This window comes from Antechinus flavipes, chromosome 1, assembly GCF_016432865.1.
Source record: "Antechinus flavipes isolate AdamAnt ecotype Samford, QLD, Australia chromosome 1, AdamAnt_v2, whole genome shotgun sequence".
Taxonomy (NCBI): domain Eukaryota; kingdom Metazoa; phylum Chordata; class Mammalia; order Dasyuromorphia; family Dasyuridae; genus Antechinus; species Antechinus flavipes.
The window spans coordinates 15,559,104-15,578,344 of NC_067398.1; the positions used below are offsets into that span (position 1 = coordinate 15,559,104).

At 43.7% G+C, this 19,241-nt stretch overlaps 1 protein-coding gene across 1 annotated transcript; it reads left to right on the plus strand.

Annotated features, from left to right (window-relative positions):
* Positions 1–14,976: 14,976 nt before the first annotated feature.
* Positions 14,977–18,257, plus strand: LOC127543923 (pre-mRNA-splicing factor 38A-like). The gene is made up of 4 exons (XM_051970301.1): positions 14,977–15,699; positions 15,912–15,992; positions 17,783–17,871; positions 18,103–18,257. Exons 1-4 carry the CDS (start codon positions 15,029–15,031, stop codon positions 18,255–18,257), a joined length of 996 nt encoding a protein of 331 aa, XP_051826261.1. The 5' UTR covers positions 14,977–15,028.
* Positions 18,258–19,241: the final 984 nt, after the last annotated feature.

The window sequence follows — 19,241 nt, forward strand, 5'->3', positions numbered from 1 at the left end:
CCTCTTAGGAATTGTTTCCACTGTGCTTTCAGAATTTCTTTTCTGAGAGTTTTACCATTTGTTCTCACTTTCCTTGAAGAATTTTAGGTTATGGGATGCTACTTGTCCTTTCTTTGAACACTTTGCTATCTGCCCTCCTAAACATTTAGTATACCTTATACTATGCCCTGCTTATTCAAAATCTAAGATAGAGTTCTCATTTTCCCCAAGTTTTCCATCATTCTATCCCACTGAGATTCAGGACCACAGTAATGTTTCACCTCATTAGTTTCTCTACATTTTGAAGTATAAGACCCTCTCTGGGCTACTTCCCAACACACACAGGCTGAATCCCTAGAGGATGACTACTACTTTGTATTCTAGGAGTAACTTTGTGGATGACTACCTTACTATTTTAGGTCACAAGCTTCTACATGTATACTTCCCATTAAATTCATCCTATATCTAACTTTGAGCAAAGTTATCCACTAATATAGTAAGAAGTTAGTACAGTAAATCATTATCTCATAAATCAGAAGTAAGTGCCTATTAAGTGACTTCATTTTATTTTCCCACAAATTACAAATCATCATAAATACATGATACTTACATCACATTTTGACATTTGTAAGGCATTTTACAAATTTCATCTAACTTGAACCTCCTGACTATTCCCAAGCTGATTATTGTTATTGTTGTCCAGTCATTTGAGTCATATTGAATTCTTTGTGATTCCATTTGGGGTTTTCTTTGCAAAGGCACTGGAGTAACTTGTTTTTTTCTTCTCTAGCTCATTTTGCATATGAAAAACTCAATCAAACAGGATTAAGTGACTTGTTCTGGATCACATAGTCACTAAGTGTCTTAGGTCACTTAGCTAATTCTATAAATATTCCTTGCTTCATGTAAAAAGGTAAAAAAACTCAAGGTTAGAAAAGTTCAATAACTTGCTTGGGGTACCGTGCTAATTTCAGAGGGAAAATCTGAACCCAGATCCTTATGGCTACAAGTCTAATATCTTCTCTACTCTGTCACAGGGCTAAGAAGTTTCTTCCAGCTTTGAAAATGGCTGATTCTGTTTTCTAACTCTTGGTCACAAAATAGTTGAGAGCTATTTTTTCTCTTTCATTTATACTAAGGGTCTCTGAACCGATAAATTAGTCACAATTAAGTGTCTATTGGACTATGTAAGCCTCAGGGGAATGGGACAACAATTGTTGAAAGCCCATTAGAAAAAAAAAATTTTTTTTACGTGTTATCAAGGTCTGTAGCTAATAAGTCCTTCAGTTATACAATAAAAGTATATTGTAAAAAATCATTATTACAAAAAATCATTATTACTTAAAAACATTCCCACTATCCTATGCAACAATTTAATAAGAAAGAAGTCCTATCTCTTTAGACCCAAGCAGACCTATATAATAGGCACCCTTGGCAAGTCTATTCCCCTGATCAATCTGGGAATTATAGAACAGTGGCTATGTTTCATCCACCACAGCTGGGCTTCTGGAGATTTTCTACCCTGTCTTCACCAGTAGTTTCTTCCATGTCTCATATCTGAAGTACCTATATTGTTAAATGGCAAGACAGGATCTATGGCAATGTGGCCCTGGACCACTGGGCCAGTCATGAAGTATGGCTGCTCTCACTGCAAATCCAGTGGGCTGGAAAATTCATTTTCCCCAAGCTGCTACTGGATTTGGAGCTAAAACAGGCTGCCACAAGAAGAGAGAGAAAGAAACAAAAATAATATCAACTTTCCCTAGATGACAATTCAGCAAGAATTTATTCTGGATGAATAGCAATGTTAAGGATGCCCACTAAGAACCAGCTATGCAGATATCTCAAGCATAATACTTCTCTTGGAACAAAAGCTCTGAGTCCAAGTTGTGAAGTGGTAAACCGAACATGTGGCTACAAACAATTACTTCTTTCCCTTTCTCCACAATTCATCTCCCGTGATGACACTTCATATTCCTAAATGCTAAATTTATTAATGTAAATTACAGGGGAGAGAGTACTGGACTTAGAGTGGAGAAGACTCTATTTCCAAACTGACCTCAGCAGCCCTGGATAGGTTAGCTTTTCAGCTTTTCATCTGTAAAATGGAAATAATAACAGCATTTCATCCAAAGGGTTGTTGTGGGGATCAAAAGAGGTGACAAGTGTAAAGCGCTTAAAATATAATATAATTCAGAGCTATTGCAATTTGGAGTAAGGAAAGTCCCTCAAGAAAGAGATCACTACTGAGTACAGAGCTTTGTCATGGTCATCCAGGGGAAAGTAGGGAATGATACTGCAAAAGAGTCTGAAGAGGAGGAGCTAGACAGATAGGAAAACCAGGAGACAGTATTGTTGTTGAAGTATATAATGATCTCCTGGTCCTGCTCATTTCACTCAGCATCAGTTCATGTAAGTCTCTCCAGGCCTTTCTGAAATCATCCAATTGGTCATTTCACAGAACACAGGTGCTGGTCCCTATCTCGGAACCGGTCTGCAGGGAGGTGTCTATCTCAGAGCCTGACCCCCAGGTGGAGCCAATTCCCAGCCTGGTATTGGTCCCTAGCTCCGAGATCTTAAGCACTGTGTTACTGTTCCTTATCAAAATCTCCTGGCCACTAGCCAAGCCACAGACACTCAAAGTCTCCTGAAATATCCAAGAAAAGTCACAGAAATAGTAGACTGTGCTATCATGTACTAAGAACCGGAAATTTCCTGATGTGTAAATTAAATTAAAGTTAAATAAATAAATTGACAATATTAAGCCTTGTCTTCCTTTGTCAATCTGAAACTAATCTGTTATTTCCTGTTCAATTCTAACTTCTCACCCCTGTGCAGGAAGGTCAGGAGACAAGGAAAGGGATCTTCTCTTCCCATCTCTGAGGACTTGCCATATTTCGCTGTGATCCATCCAGTCAGAGACGTGATGTAGTCAACTAAGCGGCAGTCGATGCTTTTCTGGAACTCCCCTGCTCTCTCCACAATCGCAACTGTTGGCAATTTGGTCACTAGTTCATCTGCTTCTTCAAAAACTAGTCTGCTCTGTTGGTAATTCTCGGGTTGTTGGTAATGTTGGTTTGGTAATTCTTCATGTTGTTGAAGGCTAGCTAGCAAAAATCGTAACCATGCCCTAGCTGGCATGGGAAATGAGTCCAATTGTTCAGTAACTTGAATATTCCTGGACATTGCCCTTCCTCGGGGCTGGGGGAAAAAAAACTGCTCTTTTCCAATCCATTGGTGTATCAAGTGCAGCATGTTAATGGCATCACCTGTGAGAATTTTAGTTTGACAGTGGTCCAGTCTTAGTAGTTCAGTCTTGGACTTTGGACCAACTCCAGGGCTTTATTGGGTTATTTATAGAGTAATAAATGAATGGCACATCGGCAACTGTGATGGGAAGATTAATTCTTTCAATTTTGCTTTATATGAATTTTCGATTTCCTTTTATATTCCCTATGTAGAAAGATGATATATTTAATCCCTAAGAACTATTGACAGAAGGCATGGAAATGAACCTATTATTTTGGAATGATCTCCCTAAAAATGAAAGTAAGAAAGGGTTAGGGTTGGGGTTAGAGTCGGGGGAGAGTAAAAATCAAGGAAATTTTTTCATATGAATGAGGTATGCAAGGCTAAGATTTTATAGTAAAGGGGAAAATTTGGGAGTTGGAGTGGCAGGCAATTCTTGAACATTTTCAGTGGAATTGATTTAAAGCAAGTGCCTCTGTGTGTGTGTGTGTGTGTGTGTGTGTGTGTATTCAGTTGTATATAAAAATGTAACTTGGCCAAGGGGGAAACGGGAGAAGGAGATAAAAGAAAAGGGGACAACATAGGGGAGGAAAGACTAAGAGAGGCAATGGTGAGAAGTTAAACTTTGAGAAGAGACAGGATAAAAAGAAAGAAAAGCAACAGAAGAAAATGAATGGAAGGAAATGCCCAGTTAATAATCATAACTGTAAAGGTAAATAGGATGAGCTCAACCACAAAACAAGCAGATAGCACAATAGATTCGAAATCAGAATTCAACAATATGTTGTTTACAAGAGACATATTGGAAACAGAAAGACACAAAAATAAGCCTTAGATGTGCAGCAATAATAACGTGGCAGTTCACCGGCTTAGTAGTGCTGGATTTGCATGTGCAAATAAGCTATCCTAGGCAGGTCTAGGGAAATGCTTTATCCTGCCTTCTGAGCAAACATCCTAAGTTGAACAAATTCAGCTGTTGGTGATGGCAAGATTTCAAGCTTTTTTAAAGTACTACTGCTCCTCTCTTCTTCTCCCTATTACTGAATGAACACATGATGCCACCTGTGGCTTTAACAGGAGAAGGATAGAGCCAGTTCTTTCCAGTCAATTGTTACTTTTCCAGTGTAGGTTTTACACCTTAGATATTGGAAAAACTTATAAAGTAGAGCTTAATGTCTTGTTTTATTGAGTGGACTCAAAAAAAGTGAAGAAGAAAATTATCCTAATGCAGATTAATCTTTCAAATATAGTATATATAAGGGCAACTAGGTAGTGCAATGGATAAAGTACCAGTCCTGAAGTCAGGAGGATCTGAGTTCAAATCTAACCCAGACACTTAATACTGCCTAGTCACTTGACCCCAAATGCCTCCACAAAGAAAATATCTATATCTGATATTGTCTTTGTGGAGTCAATATCTACCTACCTATCTATATTTACCTACCTACCTACTTAGTAGGCTAGCTATCTAGTACACAGTTTTATTTTCACAGAGCTGGTTGTTAAATATTTACCAGCTCATTCCATCATTTATGAAATCCTACAATTTCAGAGATAGAGACTTCAGAAATCATCCTATCAAATCTGTATAACGCTCAAAATTTTCTGGTGGCCCTTCACTCTGCTATTCCATTGCTACCTTTAATTCCTGGCAAAATCCTGGAAACCATCATTAAAGATATGAAGAGCAAAACTCTACGAAAGAAAGTAGCAATTGTGAAGAGCCCATCTTTGACTTTTTCAAGAATGGAATATGCAAGAATAATCTAACCTTAAAAAAAAACTTGCTGCTCCCTTTGGTATTCCTGATAGAAGACATTCCATATCCCATCTTTATGATTTTTGCACAGATTGTCTCATTTGCCTGGAAAGCACTCTCTTTTGTCTGCCTTGGAACCCTTAGCTTTCTTCAAAACTCAAGCATCACTTCCTATATGATAGCTTCCCCGATTTCCCCTGGTTGCTGGCAGCCTTGTTTTGTAAATTACCTTTCATTTTGTTATGTGCATACATGTTGTTTCCTCCCAATTGAATGTAAGCTCTTTGAGGTAAGGGGCTTGTGCTTTTGTGTTAGGATTGTAGACTTAAAATTTGAAAGGACCTTAAAGACCATCTTGTCTAGTGGATCTCAGTGTTTTAGGTCTCCAAAACTCATTATGCTCTGAAAATTATCTAGGATCCTTCTCCAAGAACTTTTTTTAAGTGGGCTATAGCTATGAATGTTTATTATATTTAAATTATGATGTCATATAATTATTGTGAAAATCACTTTAATGCTGAAATGATTTTGGAATATTTCCCTGAAAGGAATATCTGAATGTCCTTGAACCATACCTGTTGATATTTTTCAATAGTCTCCTTTTACAAATGGGGAAAGTGAGACCCAGAGAGGTTAGATGACTTACCCACAATCATACCAGCATTAAATGGTAGAATTAGACTTTGAACTTAAGTCTTCTAGCTCCAAGTTCAGTGTTCTTTCCACTGTATCATAGTTCTGGAATATTTGGAGCATAAGACATAATAGGTATCTACTTAATATTTGTTAAAATAAATCAAATTGATTCTTCTGAAAAGAGTAGGAGTCAAATTCACCTAGTAGTAGAGGGGACTGAGATGGAGGTAGAGACCTGATACTCCAGAGAAGAGAAGAGATGAAACTATAAATTAATATAAAGGCCAGCATTGTGCATTGAACTTCATGTTGCAGTGGGGTCTTGGATGGATCGAGGAGATCATCTGAAGACAAGGGGCCAGGAGACAAAAGAATAAAGCTGAGAGGTAACAAGGACCTGAATCTAGATGAACTCAGTATGAGTGGAAACGAAGAGATAGTGGAAAAGTTTCCCTTTTAATAGATGTCCCCCATTTTAATGCTTATCAGGATCCTTTGAAATTACACAACTTCTGGGAAATTAATTTAATATAAGAGATAAATCATATTCCCCAGATAGAGAGAGAATTGAGAACATCTGTTAATGTTGTTAGAGGCCATGGGGTATACAATGGTGAGAAAATGAAGGAAATATAGCTAGTGGAAATTTTAGAAAAAAATTTAATTTTAATAGTTGACTATTGCAATTTCATTCTTCCTGGCCAAAGTTGTAGGTTTCCTTAAAAGAAAAACTACAACAATCACAATAAGAAGTTAGGAAATGAACATCCAACATCTGAACATTGTCTGTGATCATTCTATCTTTACTGATGATTTTCCTCTTGTATCAAACCTTATTAGTGATACTAAGCTAGACAAATTACTTGCCATCTCTTAGTTTTGGTTTTTCTCATTTAGACCCCTCCCCACTTTTAAAATTCTTACCTTCTGCAGGAAATCTTTCTCATTCCCTCATTCTAATTTCTTCTCTCTTCTAATTATTCCCTACACAACTTGTCAATAGCTTGTTTGTACATATTTGTTTGCTTGTTGTCTCCCTATCAGGGGAAGCACCTTTAGGACAGGAACTATATTTTGCCTCTTTTTGTGTACTTAGTGCTTAATGCAGTGCCTGATAAATAGTAGAAGTTAACAGATGTTGATTAGTTTGCTGATTGACTCATTCAGCAAACACTTATCAAGTCTCTAGTATCTGCTTCACAATGGATTTGACTCTGAAGATATGAAGCACAAAAAGAAAAAGAATGAAAAAGAAAATGTCACTGTCTACAAGAAGTTTATATTCTATTAGAAGGAAACAATGGATACCCATAAGTAAATATAAGATCCACACAATATAAAAACAAAGTTGTAGAAGGCTGAAACTCTTGAGTCATTGCACTGAGTTCTGTTCAAGCACTTAGGGCTAATTACTGATTGGACAATACTCTATGGGCATATGCTTGGAAAATGGCCCTTCCCCCTATCCTGTGCTGGCCCAATGATTGGTGTATACACAGAATTGTAGGAGGGATTAGGGGGTGGGGTAAGACTAGCCAGGGTCACTTTAACGGTGGCAGAGATTCTGCTTCCATCCTGTTCAATCCTTTGTCTAAAGATCAAGAGTAAAGACTAAGGACCTTTGCTTATCCTGACTCCAGCTGATTCTGGGGTGTTCTGGGTGCTAGCATGGTCTCACACAAAGTGAGGAGGGCCTAATAATGTGTGAATAGAATAGAATAGAAAGAACTATGTAGGAGGCCTTGAGAGAGAGAGTCCAGTAGGAAAATGATTGGGGTTGTGATAATGGAGTGTTCTTTGTAATTTGCTATCATGTTTTGACAGAGGGAAGAGTATTCTTTTTTGAAAGAAATACTCCTTAATGAAAGCAAAAGCAAAACAAAAACAAACAACAACAACAACAACCAAAAAAACCTTCCCTGCAGAGCAGTAGAAATGTGAAGATTTTACTAAAATGATTGATGGTGGCCTTCATGCATATGTCTGTTCCTTCAGGTGGGCAGAAAGTCTTTCAGAGAAATAGAATTGGTTGGATGGGGGAGGTTCTAATACCTTTTTTTTTTTTTTTTTTTGCAAACCTCTTCTTGTCATACCTTCACATAATTTTATTTTGAAAAAAATTTTTTTTATGTTATCCCTTGCACTCACTTCTGTTCCAAGTTATAGAGAAAAGTTCTAGGAATAGCCAGATGAAGAAGTCTGAGGAAAAAGAGGAAGACAACGAACAGATTAATGACTATATCCCCACAGGGCATGGAGATTTAAGTGAGGCTCAAGAGACTTTCCATCCCACCAGGAAGCTTCAACCCTGCCTAGAGAGCAGATAATTGACCTTCCTCCATCAACTCCACCTACAGAAATGGAGGGGGGAGGAGTAGTGGGAGGGGCAGTGACTCCACCAGCACCTCCCCCCTAGCAACCACCCCCTCCTATGAGTAGATTGCAAAAGGTAGTACTTAAGGCACTGAGGAAGGGAAGGATATAACTGAGTTAAGACTACAAATTTATCCTGTGATTCAATAGTTTAACTCTTCAGGTCAAGAAAGTAGAAGATATGCTCCTTTTGATATAGAAATCCACAAAGACCTAAAAAAGGCTTGCACTCTTTATGGGGCTACATCAGCTTATGTTAAGATGTTATTACAGAATTTGGCTTATGAAGTCTTAACTCCTAGTGACTGGAAATCTATAGCAAGGGTATGCTTAGAACCTGGACAAAACTTGTGTGAACTCTGTAGGATACAAGAACAAAATAGTCAAAATGGAGTTAATCCTCCAATCACCTGTGACCAACTAACAGGTGTAGGTTCTTATGCAGACATCTCAGTACAGATTAATTACTCCATAGCAGCATATGAGCAAATTGCTGCTGCTGCTATCAAAGTGTGGGCTTCTTTCCACAATAAAAACAACAAGGGTGGGGCCTTCACAAAAATAACACAAGGGCCAAATGAACCCTTTGCTGACTTTGTGGGACGTTTGCAGACAACTATCATACAAACTAATGGTGAAAATGCAGTAACAGACATTTTGATAAGGCAACTTGCTAAAGAAAATGCTATTGAGGTTTGTAGAAGAATTATACTAGGACTATGCTGTAATGACCGCGCTAGCACCCAGGACACCCCAGAATCAGCCAGAGTCAGGATAAGCAAAAATCCATCTTTATTCTTGGTCTTTAGGGGTAGAAGTGAAGGGGATGGAAGAGAATCTCTACAAAAGCCTTCTCCCTCATCTACCACCCAGAGTGTGTCCCTGGCTAGCTTTTCTCCACCCCCTAGTCCCTCCTACAATCCTCTGTACACCAATCATTGAGCCAGTACGGAGAGTGGAAAGGACCATTTTCCAAGCATATGTCCATAAAGTATTGTCCAATCAGAAGTTAGCCTCAAGCACTCAGCAGTCCCGACCTCAGTGCTTCTTTTCAGCCCTCTACACTCCGCAAGGATGCTCCTTTAGAGGAAATCATAAGATGCTGTGCCACAGTGGGCACTAATGCCTTTTATAGCCAGGCTAAGATGCAGACTTCCCAAGATCCCAACATGGGAAGACAGGGTCCCTCCTGGCAAGGGACTTCTGGGGATACTCATCAATGTTTTCAATGTGCTAAAATAGGACATCTGAAAGCTCAATGTTGGTATAGAGACAGAATGAAAAAACAGCGTAGGAGAACAAGACCCAATACCCATGTCCAAAATGCAACAGAGGCTTCCATTGGGCCTCAGAATGTAGACTGATTCAGGGAAAAGGAATGAGGGCCCCAGGCAAAAAAATACTTGGGGCATGATGGCAGCCAATACTACACCCAGAGAGTGCCCAGAGGTCCAGTACCCAGACATGACTAATTAGCCAGGAAGCCAGCTGATGGGAGAAAGGGACTACACAATCATCCAGGAAGCAACTTGATGGGAGAAAGGGATTACAATTGGGGGAATAGAGTTGTTTGCAGCTGGGACAATTGAGATACCCCCTGGAGAAGTGAAATCTGTTGCTCTCTAGCCTAGGGATCCCTTAGCTCCAGGCACAGTAGGTTTGACCATTTCACCTCCTGAGAATACTTACACAACTGTGTCCATCCATACATTGATGTGGGGAAGTGGAGAATATATAGATAATATCCCAGTCACTAATACAGGTAAACAATGTATGACATTACCCAGAAGAAGTAGTAGCATCAGGTTTACTGATACAGACTCCTAATAAGCAACCTGGTGATAGTCACCCAGATTCTGACTCCAAGCAACAAAATCCAGGAATAGACTGGACAGCAGCTGTGATAGCTGACTGGCCTATGCTCACTATCTATATAAATGGCCTACCATTAGAAGGGTTGGTAGACACGGGTGCAGATCATACAGTCATTAGAGGTGCCAATTGGTTTAGTCACTGGCCAAAGATCAAAGCAGACACCTACCTGTCTGGATCAATAGCAGCTGAAGTTAATGCTGCCCCTATGAGATGGACTTTTGAAGGCAAAACAGGAGTTTTCACTCCTTTTATAGCTGAAAAAATCCCCATCAATCTGTGGGGAAGAGATGCTTTACAACAATTAGGGTTAAAAATGACTACTTCGGTTTTTTAAGCAGGGCTACTGTTGAAGGCCTGCCAGCACTTTCACCTGTTCCTATCCAATGGAAAACTGATACACCAGTGTGGATAGAACAGTGGCCCTAAAGGAGCGATAAAATTCATGCCTTATTAGATATAGTACAGGAGCAACTTGACCAAGGACACTAACAACCTTCTCTAAGTTCTTGGAATTCCCCAGTATTTGTTGTAAAAAAGAAATCGGGAAAATGGAGGATGCTCACTGATTTAAGAAAAGTAAATGAACAGATGAAAACTATGAGAACTTTTCAGCCTCTTTCCTAGAGAATGGCCTCTTTGGGTTATAGACATTAAGGATTGTTTCTATTCTATCCCTCTAGATAAGGACGATATGAAAAGTTTTGCCTTTTCAGTGCCCAGCATTAACTTAACTGAGCCTTATAAAAGATATGAATGGACAGTTTTGCCACAGGAATGAAAAACAGCCCTACTCTGTGTCAAATGTATGTTGCTGCTGCTCTTATTCCAGGAAGAAAAGCATTTCCAAAAGTAATGTTATTACATTATGTGGATATATTGAGATGTGCACCTGAGGAACAAATGTTTATCTACAAAACAAATGCATGTCTACAAAAGACCATAGGAACACTAAAGAACTACAAATTGCACATAGCTCCAGAAAAAATTCAAAGACATGCTCCTTTTCAATATTTAGGATATGAAGTATACCCTAAGGTGCTTACAGTACAAAAACTGTCCTTAAGAACAGAGAAGCTAAACATCTTAAATGACTTTCAGAAATTGATAGGAAATACCCAATGGATGTGACCAGTGTTAGGCTTGACTACCTATCAATTGCAACCATTATATGACATTTTAAGGGGAGACAATGCTTTAAATTCACCACAACGGCTTACAAAAGAAGCTTAAAAGGTTTTCAGAGAAGGTGAACTGGCTTTATCCAATGCGGTTAAAAGAGTCACTCAAAAACCCTTGGAAATATCAGTTGTTGCTACACAAGAGGCACCCATAGCAGTCCTTCATCAAGAAGACAGTGGTGATAGAGTGGGTGAACCTCCCGGCACAACCAGAACAAAGCTTTATTCCTTACCCAGTGCTTATGGCTAGAATTGTATTAAAGGCCATTAAATGACCAGTACCAATTATCTGAGACAAGACCTGACAAGATATACACCTTTTATTCTAATGCACAAATTAATGTATGCTGTGAAACCATCCCAGAGTAGCAAATTTTATTGGCCACAGCTCCAAATTTTACACACAGGTCTCCATTAAAGATAACCCGACTATTACATAATTGGCAATGAATTTTTGAAGTAAAGGTTTCTAAGATTCCTCTAAAGGACCAGCTATCTTTACAGATGCATGCAAACACAACATTTGAGCTATATACTCTCATGACTTAACTATAAAGAGAGTAGTCAGAACTCCTTTTCAGTCCACTCAGCAGAATGAATTGTAGGCAATCATTCTAGTTCTTGCTTATTATCCAGGAGATATAAATATAATATCTGATTCAGCCTATTCAGTAGGTATGGTACAAGGAATTGCCACAGTCCAAATAAAATTTGTAGCTTCTATGATATATCAGCTCTCTAAGGAACTTCAAGAGCAAATGAGAAAGCATCCAGATAAGATTTATATTTTGCATGTCCACTCTCATAGTGGACTTCCACATCCTATTTTTGATAGAAATTCAGAAGCAGATCGCTTTTTAACCATGTTAGCCAATACTTCTTTATTTCAGGCAGCCCAAGAATCTCATTCTAAATATCATCAGGCTGTTCAAGCTTTAGGTTTGCAATTTGGGATTACAAGAGAGTAAGCTAGGATCACAGTAAAAGCCTGTACAGCTTGGCTTCATTTCCACACTTCTACGCTCTCTCCATGGAAGAACCCTCAATGTTTGAAGACCAAATGAAATCTGGCAGATGGATGTAACCCATTATAAATCTTTTGGTTGTCTTTTATCCATGTTGTGGTAGATACCTTTTCAGGATTCATTTTTGCAATACCAGCAGCAAAAGAGACAGCCCGAGTGGTTATTGAATTCCTTATACAAGTATTTATAATTATGGGTGTACCACAAAAAATAAAGACAGATAATGGACCTGCATATACTTCTTTTTTTTTTTTTTTTTTTTTTACTGTGCTAAGTATAAATTTATTTATTTATTTATTATAGCTTTTTATTGACAGAGCACATGACTGGGTAATTTTTTTTTTACACCATTATCCCTTGCACTCACTTCTGTTTCGACTTTTCCCTTCCTCCCTCCCCCACCCTTCTCTCTTCCCTTCATCCCCTCCCCCAGATGGCAAGCAGTCCTATACAAGTTAAATATGTCACAGTGTATCCTAGATACAATATATGTGTGTAGAACTGAACAGTTCTCTTGTTGCACAGGAAGAATTGGATTCAGAAGGTAAAAATAAACTGGGAAGAAAAACAAAAAGGCAAGCAGTTTACATTCATTTCCCAGTTTTCTTTCTTTGGGTATAGCTGCTTCTGTCCATCCTTGATCAATTGAAACTGAGTTAGATCTCTTTGTCGAAGAAATCCACTTCCAAATGAATACATCCTCATACAGTGTCATTGTTGAGGTATATAATGATATCCTGGTTCTGCTCATTTCACTTAGCATCAGTTCCTGTAAGTCTCACCAATCTTCTCTGTATTCATCGCATTGGTCATTTCTTACAGAACACTAATATTCCATAACATTCATATACTACAATTTACTCAATCATTCTCCAACTGATGGGCATCCATTCATTTTCCAGTTTCTAGCCACTACAAACAGGGCTGCCACAAACATATTGGCACATACAGGTCCCTTTCCCTTTTGTATCTCTTAGACCCCAAAGAGCTCAGTAGTAGCACTGCTGGATCAAAGGGTAATTACAGTTTGATAACTTTTGGGGCATAATTCCATATTGCTCTCCAGAATGGCCCTGCATATACTTCTAAACATTTTACACATGTTTGTGCACAGTATCAGATTTTACACACCACTGGTATACCCTCAATCTTCAAGGACAGGCAATAGTAGAGAGGAGAAACAGAGACATCAAGACACTTCCAAAAACAAAAGGAAAGGGGAGCCACAGGCCACCGTAGAGAATTTTTAAATTTAGCCCTTTACACTATTAATATTTTGATTTTTGATAAAAGATGCACTGGCTCCAGCACACAGGTTTTATAACCCATTGGAAGAGCAGTGTCCACTGGGAACAGCTCACTATTTTTAGATAATCACCAGGTAATGTGGAGAGACCCAGAAAGTGGTGAATGGAAGGGACCAGATAGGTTAATTGCTTGGGGGAGAGGGTTTACTTGTATCTCTACAGATAGATAAGGAATCAGATGGGAGCCAATGAGCCATATTCACCTTGTTCATTGGAGGGAGACAGAAAAGAGCTTTGAAACAAAGGAGAAGACCCAAGAAACTTCAGATGGTTTCATCTCTGACATGTGCCAATGAACAACAAAAATTGTTAATGAGACTTCAAAATCTGCAGAAATCATTGGATTTCATGATACATGATGAGACAGTTGAAGGACTTCAAAAACTTACAAGAATCCTTGGATTCCCTGACACATGAAGTAATGGACAATTGGTGTTGGACTCTCTCTTGGCTGCTGAAGGAAGTGTATGTGTGATTATTATTTATATACCCTCCTTCTAGGATATGTATAATTCCTCATGTTGATTCATACTGTTCATTACATTACTGCTAGCCGGTATTATATTACTACGTGCTTGTGTAATACCTCCCATGCTGATGGATTTATTCTGTTTCAAGTAAGACCCTTCAGTTCAGAGGAAACCTGTTAAGATCAAGTTTGGTGTTGTCACCTCACTGGGAAGTCAGGGAGGGCGTGGTTCCTCTATTTTGGTGTTTTCACCTTCCTTCCTGAAAGTCAGGGAGGGCGTGATCACCTTCTTTTTGGTGTTTTCACCTCTCTTGCTGGAAATCAGGACCACCTGTGTCTAAAACAAAAGCGGGAGATTGGCATCAGTTTGTGTTTCTCCAGGTCTCTCTGAAATCATCCTGCGGATCATTTCTTATAGGATAATATTATTCCATAACATTCATACACTGTAACTTATTCAGCTATTCCTCAACTGATGGGCATCCAACTCAGCCACTTTTGAAAGTGGAGCCCTAGGAATATTAGTCATATCTAAACATCTAAACATTACTAATTACTAATATCTAAATATCTAAACAACTCACAAGTTACATTCATCAGAATATCATTGGTTTGTAAAGGAGATGATCTGGCTCAATTGCAGCTTTACGAATTTGTCGAGGCAGTCAGAGAAAGTCGAGTTGACAACCGAGGTAAGGCGGTGTTGACACTTAAGCAGGTGTGAACTCCAGGTGATAACTCGCCAAAGTGTTAAGCTTTTTCCTTGGGCGAGTGGACGTCATCTCCAAGCCTTGGCAGGGTATATAAACCCAGGTTCTCTCGGAAGGCATTTCCAGACTGAGATACTTCAGGTCAGGAACCTGCTCAGGCGAGAGGCGAGAGGCGAGAGGCGAGAGGCGAGAGGCGAGAGGCGAGAGGCGAGAGGCGAGAGGCGAGAGGCGAGAGGCGAGAGGCGAGAGGCGAGAGGCGAGAGGCAGGAGAAAGGAGAAAGGAGAAAGGAGAAAGGAGAAAGGAGAAGAAAAGAGAAAGGAGGAGAAAGGAGAAGAAAAGAGAAAGGAGGAGAAAGGAGAAAGGAGAAAGGAGGAGAAAGGAGAAAAGAGAAGAAAGGAGAAAGTTTCTCTTTTTCCTTCCCTGTCCGCAGCGGTCTTGTTGCACTGAAAGAGAGTGATTAGCCCAAGATGGCCAACGGCCCACTGAACTACGCTCACCACGTCCACCGCACCGACCTGCAATCCTTGGTGGAGAAGATCATCCGGACTCGAATTTACGAGTCCAAGTACTGGCAGGAGGAGTGCTTCGGGCTCACCGATGAGCTGCTCGCGGACAAAGCCACGGAACTGAGGTCTGTGGGGGGTGTCTATGGCCCCAACATCCAGCCAACACCGTTCCTCTGCCTCACCTTGAAGATGCTGCAGATACAGCCCGAGAAAGCTGTCGTCGTTGAATTCATTAGAAATGAAGATTTCAAGTACGTCCGCGCGTTGGCAGCCTTTTACGTGAGGCTGACGGGCACGGTCAGTGACTGCAATAAGTATCTGGGACCTCTACTCAATGACTATCGAAAAATGACTATCCAGAACCGAAACGGAGACTTTGAACAGATGCGCGTCAATGAGTTTATCCATCGACTGCTGCACAGTGAGCGGGTCTGTGACATCAGGCTGCCCCAGCTCCAGAAGCGCCGTGTCCTGAAAGAAAATGGTCCACTGGGACTTCGAATCAACTTCTTGCGGGAGGAGACTGAGGATGTGAACTTCAGTGAGGAAGAAGACACGCACCCAGCCTGGCTAGAAACGAATCCATCCCGGTATCATCGTCGACAAACTTACAGAGACTGGGACAGTGGCTCGCTGAAACTGCTCTACAGGGGAAGCCAAAGCCCGTCTCCAAAAAGGAGGAAGGTAGGCCTCAGTGGGGAAACTCTTACAGCAGGAGCCCGGGGCATTACGGGAGGCGATCCCGGGCGCCGAGCCGGTCCCCGGGCTGGAGCCGGTGCCTAGCTCGGAGCCGGTTCCCCGCGCGGTGCCGGTGTCTAGCTCAGAGCCCGTCCCCCGAGTGGAGCCGATCCCCGACCCTGTGCTGGTCCCCAGCTCGGAGTCGGTCCCCCGCGCGATGTCTATCTCAGAGCCAGTCCCCCGGGCGGTGTCTATCTCGGAGCCGGTCCCGGTCCCCGGAGCGGAGCCGATCCCGGGCCCGGTGCTGGTCCCCAGCTGGGAGCCGGTCCCCAGGGCGGTGTCTATCTCAGAGCAGGTCCCCCGGGTGGAGCCGATCCCCTACCCCGTGCTGGTCCCTGGCTTGTAGCCGATCCCCCCCGCGTTGCCGGTGTCTAGCTCAGAGCCCGTCCCCCGAGTGGAGCCGATCCCCGACCCTGTGCTGGTCCCCAGCTCGGAGTCGGTCCCCCGCGCGATGTCTATCTCAGAGCCAGTCCCCCGGGCGGTGTCTATCTCGGAGCCGGTCCCGGTCCCCGGAGCGGAGCCGATCCCGGGCCCGGTGCTGGTCCCCAGCTGGGAGCCGGTCCCCAGGGCGGTGTCTATCTCAGAGCAGTTCCCCCGGGTGGAGCCGTTCCCCGACCCGGTGCTGGTCCCCAGCTCGGAGCCGGTCCCCCGGGCGATGTCTATCTCAGAGCCAGTCCCCCGGGCGGTGTCTATCTCGGAGCCGGTCCCGGTACCCGGAGCGGAGCCGATCCCGGGCCCGGTGCTGGTCCCCAGCTGGGAGCCGGTCCCCCGGGCGGTGTCTATCTCAGAGCAGGTCCCCCGGGTGGAGCCGATCCCCTACCCCGTGCTGGTCCCCGGCTTGTAGCCGATCCCCCCCGCGTTGCCGGTGTCTAGCTCAGAGCCCGTCCCCCGAGTGGAGCCGATCCCCGGCCCGGTGCTGGTCCCCAGCTCGGAGCCAGTCCTCTGGGTGGAGCCGTTCCCCGACCCGGTGCTGGTCCCTGGCTTGTAGCCGATCCCCCCCGCGTTGCCGGTGTCTAGCTCAGAGCCCGTCCCCCGAGTGGAGCCGATCCCCGACCCTGTGCTGGTCCCCAGCTCGGAGTCGGTCCCCCGCGCGATGTCTATCTCAGAGCCAGTCCCCCGGGCGGTGTCTATCTCGGAGCCGGTCCCGGTCCCCGGAGCGGAGCCGATCCCGGGCCCGGTGCTGGTCCCCAGCTGGGAGCCGGTCCCCAGGGCGGTGTCTATCTCAGAGCAGGTGCCCCGGGTGGAGCCGATCCCCTACCCCGTGCTGGTCCCTGGCTTGTAGCCGATCCCCCCCGCGTTGCCGGTGTCTAGCTCAGAGCCCGTCCCCCGAGTGGAGCCGATCCCCGACCCTGTGCTGGTCCCCAGCTCGGAGTCGGTCCCCCTCGCGATGTCTATCTCAGAGCCAGTCCCCCGGGCGGTGTCTATCTCGGAGCCGGTCCCGGTCCCCGGAGCGGAGCCGATCCCGGGCCCGGTGCTGGTCCCCAGCTGGGAGCCGGTCCCCAGGGCGGTGTCTATCTCAGAGCAGGTCCCCCGGGTGGAGCCGATCCCCTACCCCGTGCTGGTCCCTGGCTTGTAGCCGATCCCCCCCGCGTTGCCGGTGTCTAGCTCAGAGCCCGTCCCCCGAGTGGAGCCGATCCCCGACCCTGTGCTGGTCCCCAGCTCGGAGTCGGTCCCCCGCGCGATGTCTATCTCAGAGCCAGTCCCCCGGGCGGTGTCTATCTCGGAGCCGGTCCCGGTCCCCGGAGCGGAGCCGATCCCGGGCCCGGTGCTGGTCCCCAGCTGGGAGCCGGTCCCCAGGGCGGTGTCTATCTCAGAGCAGGTCCCCCGGGTGGAGTCGATCCCCTACCCCGTGCTGGTCCCTGGCTTGTAGCCGATCCCCCCCGCGTTGCCGTGTCTAGCTCAGAGCCCGTCCCCCGAGTGGAGCCGATCCCCGGCCCGGTGCTGGTCCCCAGCTCGGAGCCAGTCCTCTGGGTGGAGCCGTTCCCCGACCCGGTGCTGGTCCCCCGCGCGGTATCTATCTCGGAAACGGTCCCGGTCCCCTGAGCGGAGCCGATCCCGGGCCCGGTGCTGGTCCCCAGCTGGGAGCCGGTCCCCCGGGCAGGGTCTATTTCAGAGCCGGTCCCCCTGGCGGTGTCTATCTCGGAGCAGGTCCCCCGGGTGGAGCCGATCCCCTACCCCGTGCTGGTCCCTGGCTTGTAGCCGATCCCCCCCGCGTTGCCGGTGTCTAGCTCAGAGCCCGTCCCCCGGGTGGAGCCGATTCCCGGCCCGGTGCTGGTCCCTAGCTCGGAGATCTTAAGCACTGCGTTACTGTTCCTTATCAAAATCTCCTGGCCATCAGCCAAGCCACAGACACTCAAAGTCCCCTGAAACATTGAAGAAAAATCACAGAAATAGAAGACTGTACTGTCACGTACTTAGAACCGGAAATTTCCTGATGTGTAAATTAAATTAAAGTTAAATAAATAAATTGACAATATTAAGCCTTGTCTTCCTTTTTCAATCTGATACTAATCTGTTATTTCCTGTTCAATTCTAGTTCCTTGCCCCCGTGCAGGAAGGTCAGGAGACAAGGAAAGGGATCTTCTCTTCCCATCTCTGAGGACTTGCCATATTTCGCTGTGGTCCATCCAGTCAGAGACGTGATGCAGTCAACTAAGAGGCAGTCGATGCTTTTCTGTAACTCCCCTGGTCTCTCCACAATCGCGACTGTTGGCAATTTGGTCACTAGTTCGTCTGCTTCTTCAAAAACTAGTTGGTAATTCTCGGGTTGTTGGTAATATTGGTTTGGTGATTCTTCATGTTGTTGAAGGCTAGCTAGCAAAAATCGTAACCGTGCCCTAGCTGGCACGGGAAATGAGTCCAATTGTTCAGTAACTTGAACATTCCTGGACATTGCCCTTCCTCGGGGTTGGGGGAAAAAAAAAACTGCTCTTTTCCAATCCATTGGTGTATCAAGTGCAGCACATTAACGGCATCACCTGTGAGAATTTTAGTTTGACAGTGGTCCAGTCTTAGTAAGTTCAGCCTTGGACTTTGGACCAACTCCAGGGCTTTATTGGGTTATTTATAGAGTAATAAATGAATGGCACATCGGCAATTGTAATAGGAAGATTAATTCTTTCAATTTCGTTTTATATGAATTTTCGATTTCCTTTTATATTCCCTATGTAGAAAGATGATACATTGAATCCCTAAGAACTATTGACAGAAGGCATGGAAATGAATCTATTATTTTGGAATGATTTCCCTAAAATGAAAGTGAGAAAGGGGGATGCATTGGAAGAAGGGAGTAATAATGAAGAAAATTTTCTCATATGAATGAGGTATGCGAGGCTAAGATTTTATAGTAAAGGAGAAAATTTGGGAGTTGAATGACAGGCAATTCTTGAACATTTTCATTGGAATTGATTTAAAGGTGTGTGTGTGTGTGTGTGTG

Excerpts from the sequence above, each read along its gene's own strand:
- LOC127543923 (XM_051970301.1), top strand. The coding sequence starts at position 15,029 with ATGGCCAACGGCCCACTGAACTACGCTCACCACGTCCACCGCACCGAC. Across the intron at positions 15,700-15,911 it reads AGAGACTGGGACAGTGGCTC|CCGATCCCCGACCCTGTGCT; the intron begins GCTGAAACTGCT and ends CCCCGAGTGGAG. Across the intron at positions 17,872-18,102 it reads GAGCCGATCCCGGGCCCGGT|CACTGCGTTACTGTTCCTTA; the intron begins GCTGGTCCCCAG and ends GGAGATCTTAAG.